This window comes from Ylistrum balloti, unplaced genomic scaffold, assembly GCF_031769215.1.
Source record: "Ylistrum balloti isolate Yb309-2 unplaced genomic scaffold, AGI_CSIRO_Ybal_v1 Utg370258, whole genome shotgun sequence".
Taxonomy (NCBI): domain Eukaryota; kingdom Metazoa; phylum Mollusca; class Bivalvia; order Pectinida; family Pectinidae; genus Ylistrum; species Ylistrum balloti.
The window spans coordinates 260,294-270,669 of NW_026782204.1; the positions used below are offsets into that span (position 1 = coordinate 260,294).

A 10,376-nucleotide genomic window follows, 5' to 3' on the forward strand; every position below is an offset into this window, starting at 1 on the left:
CGATGTCTTACATACGAAATTATATTGTCCCTTTATTGCCCCTCCCCCGTCACCTTCCTCCTCTTTTCATCGTCTTACTGTTCTCCCCGTCTCCCTCCTTACTTGGCGTTCTCTCCTCCTTCCCCGCCACCCTCTCTAACCCCCGCCACCTTCCTCCCCTCCCATAATTAATTTTTCCCTCGACATCAAAACATGGGCTGATATACATTAAGAATATCTCAAGTCTGCGTTTTATTGAACAAAATACAGTCATATTGATAGAAAAAAATATTTTAAGCAAACAACATGGTCAGACAATGAAAACAATCCCCAAACTAGGTTCTCCCAGCCAGGCAAAAAAAAAAAAACCTATACTCAAAGCAACTACAACATACTTTACTTTGTAGTTTCAACAGCAATACAGCTTCTGAAAATCAAAATTTGGAGAAATAATGTTTTGACCTTACACGGGAACAAGAAAAGTACTCTTTTATAAGTGATTTCGCCCTCACGCGTCAAACTTCATGAAACCTCAAACACTTGATTCTATTTCAAAGTCTAACATTCGATATCCCAAGTATGCATAGTGCATTTTAACGCAAACATATGAAAACATTACATTGCTTTCTGTGCAAATCGTTTTCAATATAAATGTCATTTGAAGAAAATATCCAGAAATAATAAATCAGGTTCTTTCTCCTCTCGTGCAATTTTGACTGAAGCGTCAAAATTGCCAAGGTTAATTTAAACAAACAAAATATGTTGTATTTCACTTTTAAACAAATCTACAACTTTCTATCTATGGAGAGGTTCTGTGTAGTTAAGCACACCTAAACTAAAATGCATGTAACAATTTGTTATCTTTATGTACAACAGCCAAGTTTTCATTGGAATAACAAACCTGTTATTGCATGTCTTCGTCATTTCTTCAACGATCTGAACACAAGTATAGGAAACATTTTTGGAAACGTTTTGGAACGTTAAACAAGCATATACATGTGCCAAGTTAATATGATATAATGTACAATTCATTACACATTCAAATAAAAAATAAGGCACTTCAATTAAAAAAACAAATCAATGTTACTGATGTATTATGTTTCATCATGATATCACATTGAATGCATGGAACAACAATCGTAAGGGTACATACTGCTTCAAGTAGACATTTATCTTTCAAAAACAATCTCTGAAAAATACATTTGAAAGTCAAAAACACGCACACGTAATCACTGACGTTAAAGAACACAAGAATCAACGCGCGGGTCAAATTAATGAGTCGTCTAAGAGAGGTAGTGGTTAAAGCGATTCTTTAAAAGAGCTGTTTTGTTAAAAGCATTGGTCCTTGCATAGATGATTTTCTCAGCATAGGTAATGATTTTAAAAGCTGCTAAATATGCAATTTTGTCCAAGTTGCCTATATAATTATTTGGCAAATGTCAACATCAATTTCACATCTCATGTTTGTGATGAAAACAATGGCGGTGTTTATACCTATGTGTCTGTTCCAACATGTAGCTTTATCTTTCGTATGCAGTGTTTTCATTCGAACAAAATGCAATTCATTTCGTTGTTTGATCTTCCTGTTGATATTGCTGCATTTGCACATATTTTTTTCTCAATCCGCGACAGTAAAACTGAAAGGCATTTAGAGAAAAAGTTTGTTGACACGCTGCACAATTCAAGCTCTTGTCCGTGATGAAAATAACTTCCCTTTGACATTTTCAATCACAATCTAATGTTGTGCAAAACACTCATCTTCGTAGTTTTCAAAATGCCTGTACAAAGTTCAGATGTAACTGTTGAACCCTGGCGAATCCAGCTGCGTCGGAGAATTAACTTCGGGTTTGTTTGCCGGCAAGAGATGGGACAGATTGTCACTGTCTACACTAAGTTGACGGGTGTAGCGCCGACCTGAAGTGATGTTGGAGGTATTTGAAGGTCGATGTGGTTTTGATAGGATGGTGTCGTGTGCATTATACTTCTTCCGTCTGAGGCCAACGATGAGATAAACGGCAAGGGAGAGGAAAACAAGGAAAAGAATTACCAACGCAACGGTCAAAGGAACAAACAAGACGGACGAGTGTGATGAATCCACTTGTATAATGGTCACTTTCGCAGCTGGAATAAAAAAAGATTGATTTGAGCTGTCATAATTCACTTATAACGCAAATCGATGTCATCGGCTTTATGATTGCATAAAAGCAACACCTTTGAATACGAATTATAAAAAGATACACGGTAGCCATTAATAATGATTTTGATGACAACAAGAAGGAAAATAACTGCGGTATGAAGAAGCAAAATGTATTATACTCTATACTTAATTCGATGTGCTCTTTGTAGACGCCATTTTCTCCATATTCAGACACATTGTAGTTATATATGTGTATTGGCCATACATTTGAATATGAACTCGAGGATTAATAAACAAAGATTTCCATATACACTTAATCATCATCTTATTATTTAATGCACTTTATATCTTTTTGGTAGTCGTCCTTACCTTGTGCATGTCTTTTCAGCAAGAGTTCTTTGTAGTAGTCTAATAATAGAGGCGCATAATAATGACAATCGATGTACAACATTTTTATTACTTGGTAAGATGTTTTTTAATGAATGGTAGAATAACTTTAATATTCCCGAAAGAAATTTCATTTAATAAATTGGCGAATAACTGAAATACTCTTAATAGAATATTTCTTTTAATGAAATGTTTGTCAGTTAACTTAAATATCTCTGATAGAGAATATTTCTTTTAATGAAATGTTTGTCAGTTAACTTAAATATCTCTGATAGAGAATATTTCTTTTAATAAAAGATTGAAGAATAACTTAAATGTTCTTAACAGAATATTTCTTTTACGTGAAAGTATCAATTGAATACGTAAAACTATATATGATATACACACATGTAATTTGGTAAGATACTGAACGATATTAACCAAGCGCGTGATGGTTAAAAAACGTGAGGATTTCAAACGTAAACCCAAACGTACTACCAGTCGCGATCGAAACTTTCTACTAGGAAAGCTACCATGTTTAGTATTATCAGGTTATGCGTGAAAAATATGAAATAATTTACCTTCGTTGGGAATATGAACAATGTGCAAGTCGAACCCTTGAGCTTGATTAGTGTTGTCCGAATGGAAGACGATCCGAATGGATGATTGTGTGGTTCGGAAATCCGCCATGTTCTCAAGTTTATCACATAATGTTTTTTCGGGGCTGCAATATGACCAGTGTATCAAACAGTGGTATATATCAGAGCTATTAATCCCAACAACAGGAAACAAGGATCGTAAATACTATCACGTTGTTGCAAACAAAGAGACGCCTGGAACTCCAAAATGAAGAAAACATTATTCTGCACCCCACACAGAAATCGTTAACCTTTAAAGAAACCGGCAATTGGGATTCTTCGTTCGGAGAAAGCATCAATTAAGAAACAACGTCAAATACCAACATGACAATATGATCAAAGTCCAAACTCAAATGTTAGAAAACCTAGGGGAAAATATAAGACCAGATGTTGCGAAAGAGTAAGCGTCTTCTGCTTCATTGTCGACATCCGACATGTAAACATCTTCATATCGCACAAAGAAATATAATATTTCTCAATGCTATTACGGCCGTTTAAATTCCCATAATTTATATCAATTTATATCTCTTGCACGAAAAACGAGATCCATTTTTACTGAAACCGTCGACGTTGAGAAAAATCGTCAATTATTAATTTTTTCAGGTATCACCAGTCTTGAAATCAACTATCAATAAATATTCATCTTTCCAAATATCAATTAAGCTTCTTCTTTCACATATATCATTGGAACTCTTCTCTTTTTACTACAACTAATAGGCTTTCTCGAAATTCTGTGAAATATAAAAATGTTTTCTGTCTAAACCTAAATAATTCACTAGTTTTATTTCAACTATGCGTGATTCAAGTGATTACAAGCTTGTGGCTTGGATATATTGCACACGAGTTTGTCGATATTTGCTCATCTTTAAACACCATATTCGTCCTCCTGTCCTATTTACAGGGGACGTTTGTATAACGTGTATAACGTCTGTCGGAGCAGCTTTTATTATGTTAGGGTGCAGTTTACCTGTTCTATCGGATAGGTTACAAAATACACTTGCCCCTATATGTTACTTAAATAAATGCAAAATGGAAAACTCGACTTCCAAATGTTTGCATAACAAACTAGTATATAACATATTACAATACAAATCTAAAAATAGATCCGTTATAGACGAAATAATAAAATTTGTGCTATGTCATATATCAATTTAGCCGTGTTATGTTATAGGGAGTAATTGTTACCGATTCAGTAACATCACCTCCAAGATATATTTCCCATGAAGGGATGATACGTTGTATCTCATCCACGTGTATTAAAGGGTACGACTAAGTCACTCGTTGTTTATGACAGTAACGGACAATTAGATGATTCACCACTGAAAAGCTATTATATCTTTCCGTGTTAAAATCACCAGCAGTATACATCTACATAAATCCAGATTTAAGTAATAGTCAAGCTCGACAGCCTCATTGCATGAACGTAATAACTTGTCGTCTCACGTTCGCAAAATGATAAATTCACAGGCAATTATACCAATACAAACAAATTAACATGACATGCGATCTATTGTTTGGCACTGGAAATTAAGCAGGGGAATATATACACACCCTTTGGCTATATTGCTCACTATTTTTGTACAATATATATTCATAGTCTATTTTTTTTCCTAAATTTATGTCGAACTTAAATTTTCCCACTGAAAAGCATTTTCAAACATTGTGGAAGAATCTTTTTCAATGTTTCCCAAAAGGCGAGCCGTTTTGACGTTACAGCATGTGTGACGTCATTATTTCATGAGATAAATGTGCATTCAAGTAATGAAGAATATACTCATAAACTGTATATTACAAAAATGTTTTCACAAACTCAAAGTCGACGACACGAGTACAAAACAGAGGGCGTTTTCTAAGTCCTCTGCTTTAAAAAGCGAGCCACCCGTTACATAAAGCCTAGTCAATCCAATATGACTTTACAAAGAACAATAAGGTCAACAACAACGAAAGCACTCAACAATTTAGTTTGGCAAAAAAAACCTGATATTTGGTAAACCGCCTTTTAGAAGTGAAAGAAATAAAGAGCTTCCAAAATAATAATTAAGCATTTCTTTTGTTAAATTCTAAACAGCTTTGTGATAAACCAATTTTACAGTCTATAAAATCAATACATGTGTGTTACAGTCTCAAATGTTTCCTGATTTTCTAAAAAAAACCTACCTATTGTTACGGAATATGGGACATTTTCTTCCGATATATCCCTCCCATCGCCATTCAGACCTGAATATGTTATATTAAGGATATGTGTCTTTTTAATTAAAAGATCTATGGAGGTTTATGTGGAACTTTCTATCATTCGATTGCTGTTTTTACATTACAATTCTAGTCTATATCTGAAGGCACGGTTCTCCTGTGTGTCGTTTATAACTGAATGAGAGATTGATTCTATTTTAACCTTGTAGCTATCATCCATGCACCCAGGAAACTGACAAACTTTTTATTCTGTTTAATTTGATAACCAACATTCTTTACAATTTACGTGTACACGGAGCTTATGCTATAGCAATACTATATGAAAGTAAACCAGGTTTAGTAATTAATCTATTTCGAATCCCAAAAGAAAGAAATAGCTCCACGGTAGAGATTAATTCTGTGTTTGGCTCTTATATCTTATCTAAATTTTATCAAGTGATTCATTGTGTGTCTGTCTTTTGTACAAGTATTCAAAGTTGCAGTATCATTGACCATAGCTTGTGACATCACTTATTGGTCTTTTGGATATAGCAACATATCTGTATGTTCCCTTTGAAGTTATTTAGATTATCCTGAATAACTCAATAAGGGAATTTGGTGTATTATTTTACCTTGTTCTAATTTGAGAACGTGCAATTACTTACTTGGATTGACCTAGATTTACATGGCGCGTGTCGTCCATGAAGCAGAAGATGATTGTGCTTCCGGAACATCTGGTCTTATTCTCCTTGTATATATGCATATATATGCAGGAGTCTCCGTGTAAATTTTATTTTGCTCTAGTTTGATGGAATTTGAGTTTGAATTATGATTATTTTGTCATGTTTATATATATATATTACAGGTTTGATTAAGAGATTTATATACATAGGAAGGGTAACAACAAACTCAGACATAATAGACTTAATGGTCTCGTTGAAAAATGTCACAACTAATAGCATGATTTAACTGTTCAGGATTTAACAAATGTTTGCATGACCTATTTTAAATCTACAGTGCAAAACAGGTGTATGTTCTATTCAAATAAATATCTATGTATTACTGACTTACAGAAACATTATGTAAAATATAGGTATAAATATAAAATCCTTCATGACTTCAAAGTCGAGAAAGGAGAGTGAGAACAGTGCCCGTTATTCTTAACACCCGTCCACACATCAGTAACAGTTTCAAAAGCAGGTTGCATATTCTGCAACAGGTGATCTCGAAATAATTAATTGAATGATTCGCAGTTTTCTAGCTGTCAAACTGCCAGACTTTAAAGTTGTGCACATGTTGATCAAGTCTTAAATTATCAACTCATCCGCTGTGGTCATCGTTGTTGATTCAGACAGGAAAGTGCACGTGTAAGGGCGGAACTTATGACAGGGAAATCACGATTCTGGTAAGTGACAGCTCTTTTGAATTTCTGAATCATCGTTGATTCCCGGTATACAAGGAAGATATACATTGTACGATGTCATTTATTCTTTGGCCCGCTAATACGTCATAGACCTTTCATTGGAATAACTGCTTTCCGTTATGTGTTATTTTGTTCATGCTATTAAAATAAAAAAATCTTCAGCTCTTGAATTGACCAAAATTAACAGGATGGTTCTTGTCGATGAAGTGCAAGACCCTATCCTTCCGGAACATCTGGTCTTATTTCAATCCTTTCATCATCATATTTCGCCCTTGTTTCACCGAATTTTATTTTGAATCAAAATTCTGTTGACATGTCTATATTTTCTTTGTTTTTCATGTTACGTATATGAAAAATTGACCCGAGACTAGGTTGGATGATATGATATTTCAAAAATAGACTTACTATTCTGAGTTTGCTCCATCATAAATGTACAGGTAATCCTTTTGGCAGCGACGTGACTGTTCGATGTCCACGGTCCTGAATATGACTGTCCACTGACCATGGTCCATGCTGTAATTCCACTGCTGGTGGGTGTTTGGAAGGTAAGGCTGGGGAAAGTTCTCTGACGACACGTGATGTCTGAGTTCTGTCTTGTTTTCATTCCCTGTTCCTTGGCCTGAAAATAAGCCGTAATGATTAAATCTACAAAGCATTGTCTGCCTCATGGGTTACTGCACCTCCAGGTATATATTTATATCTTTTTCACCAATTCATATTTTCCTAAATCGTTTTCTTATTTACAACCTTATTTTTTTGTCTTTTGCGCCAATTACAGGTGATGATGAAAGAAACAGATGAACTATTTACGTTCTGTCTGACTGATACATAACACTGAAATTGTATTGAAAAAATATTTTTAATTGCGTTCTCTTAGTGTTATTCGTATCACCATGATTTTGAATGGAGCATAAAAGGTTAAAGGCTATTGTTCGTTTTAATGAATCCATATTCATGATTATCAATTTTCTGAATTTATGATTTTGGTTTTCATTGATAAGTGGCTTTTATTCAGTTCATTGATTCGTGTCATGATTCATTCATTAATCCATTCATTCATATAATTTAAATTTCCTTATAGCAAGTTCGTTTTTATACACATTTCCTTTGAGTAGAAATATACATACAGCTGAAAATATCCATTTATCTACCAGTAATACAGAATGCACATTTTAATTATCATGTTTTTGATGTTTATGTGCCAAAACCTGTCAAATAACGGGGATATCATACGTACAAAGAATGCGTTCAAGGTGTACCTTACCTATCTAGATTTTAGCTCATCTTTGCAATAGATTTTAATTTTCCTCGGTCGCCTCATAGGTTTCAGAATTAAATCATTGACGAGTAATAGAAGGTCAAGAGCAGTATGTGATTCAGTTTGGTTCATTATTGGGCCCCACTATATTAAATTCTAAATTTGTATTGAAAGGTGATATTCTATTTATATTTTATTTATTATACTTTGGAGTAAAATTGAGCACACATTTAAATCTTAATCTGATTTGAATATATTTTACAAACCATCAAGAAGTGACCTGACGAGGAAATCACGGATTATATGTAGTACGGCCGTTCATAAAGCATATGACTTAATCTTTAGATAGAAATAAACGAACAACGAAATGAATAAAAAAAAAAACCCATTAAACATTGTGTGTGTGTGTGTGTGTGTGTGTGTGTGTGTGTGTGTGTGTGTGTGTGTGTGTGAGGGTATGTGTGTGTGTGTGTGAGAGGGTATGTGTATGTGTGTGTGTGTGTAAAGTTTCTAATTATTCATTTTGTCACCTCTCTTTATGATCTGCTTAAAAAGTATTCCTTTGTTTAGCATGAAAAAGCGATTTATTTTTCTTACTCTATATCATGCCTTTTCGTTTTACTGTTAATTTCTACAGATTCTGTTCTTTCATTGAGGAATCTGTCATCATTAAAATTTGAATTCGATTCACATCACCAGGATTGAGGAAAAGGTTTACTTTCCGAAACACTAGTATTTTAAGAATATAATCTGCAGGAATTGCCTTTTTTTTCTTATCTTGTCAAAGTAGTCTGAAGAACACATAAATCTTTGACAACAATACAATCTAAGGTACGAGTCTGTATTTTCTAAGATTTCCTTTAAAGGAAGAATATAGTAAAATAGTCATCGATCACACCACTGGTGAGATTTGTACAAATTGTTTCACTGCACATTAAATAAAGCACTTCATACAATGACCTTTAAACTCTAATCTTAGACGCCTTCGTCACCGGTACTTCTACTTTAGCTCTGAGTTTTATAACCCAAACAATGTTACCCATCTGTGTAAGTTGATTGGTATGATATTTTGGTAAACACTTGTTATTTACCATACCTGTAACAATACTATATGTACTTAATAATATAATTTATAATTAGAAATTAATAGGAAACATACAATGTTAATTTAAAAAAAAATATATATTCAGGTAAGCCCTACACTAGGATTGTCCATGTTCTTTATCAGTACGTTAGCCTGATATCTCATGTTACGCTGTTATTTCACAATAAATGATGAAATTTTGTAAAATAAGTAAAACACATGTCTTATCCACTTTTACATAATCGTTCTCTATTATTAGAGAAAATTTTACTATTCTTAGAAAACCTACTAAGAGAGGAAAAGTCAGCCCGGACACATTCATGAGAGACTCGGGGAATCGAAAGCAGGTAACTATGATACCAGGCAAATCTGTTTTCCACTTATCGATAACAATGTGTCGTTTTACTGTAATTTTATAAATACGAATTATCCCGGTATACTGGGTCATAGTATATCGAATCATTTTCGGACGCAAGTTCAAACAGAGAAAACGTGACAGGGAATTTCAGGGGAAATTAAAACAAACTATTGAATAGATAAATACATATATAAAGAAATGAAAATACGAATGAATAAGTACATACGACTTCAAAGCATACATCATATATCATTCATATACTCTTTTCCATCAAATACAAAAAAACGGAACGTAACAAGTTCATATGTCACGTGAACTCGGTCTTTTAAAACATCAACTTAGTTTTCCTACCTTCAACAATCCAAAAACTGAAACCAAGCCAGAAAACCAACGTTGCCACTGATTGTGTCGCCATTTTGTAAAGTCACCAGTAGAAGTTGGTATGCACGACGTTGTCAGTGTGATGCCGACCAGAGAGACACACCATCCTTTACAACAGTGGTAATTGTAGCTAGTTGATAGCGAGTTAAATGTTGATGATACTGATATTTACTTCCGCTCGAGCTCGCCACTCTATATATACACATTAAAGTTCTTTAAATGGATTTGTTAGCATACCATTTAAGATTATAGCTCATGGAAAGAGGTAGTTTACCCATACTTTGGTGCAATATATTAAAATTATATCAGTCTATTAGGATAAAGTGAATAAGCGCTTTATATTAAATTCAGAAAACCATCCATAAGTAACTAATTCAAATAATATAAAAGAAATATCCTATTCGGCTAAGCTTTTGAGGCAGTAATAAATGATAATTGCGGCAGTTATCAAAATGTCATCACGCATGCGTAAATGACGATGTCGAGGTTACAAGTGAGCTTGTCGGCATTGGAGCAGCCATGACTGGGTAGCATGGTGATCGGGTCAAATGGTTTAATGCACTTGTGTTGACACTATGTTTCT

The 10,376-nt window shown here is 34.0% G+C and overlaps 1 protein-coding gene across 1 annotated transcript; it reads right to left on the bottom strand.

The window, feature by feature from the left end:
* Positions 1-207: 207 nt before the first annotated feature.
* Positions 208-9,916, bottom strand: LOC132552564 (uncharacterized). The gene is made up of 5 exons (XM_060216745.1): positions 9,764-9,916; positions 7,118-7,331; positions 3,064-3,206; positions 2,486-2,524; positions 208-2,100 (listed from the first exon to the last, which is right to left on the bottom strand). Exons 1-5 carry the CDS (start codon positions 9,825-9,827, stop codon positions 1,769-1,771), a joined length of 792 nt encoding a protein of 263 aa, XP_060072728.1. The 5' UTR covers positions 9,828-9,916; the 3' UTR covers positions 208-1,768.
* Between the last annotated feature and the right edge of the window lie 460 nt (positions 9,917-10,376).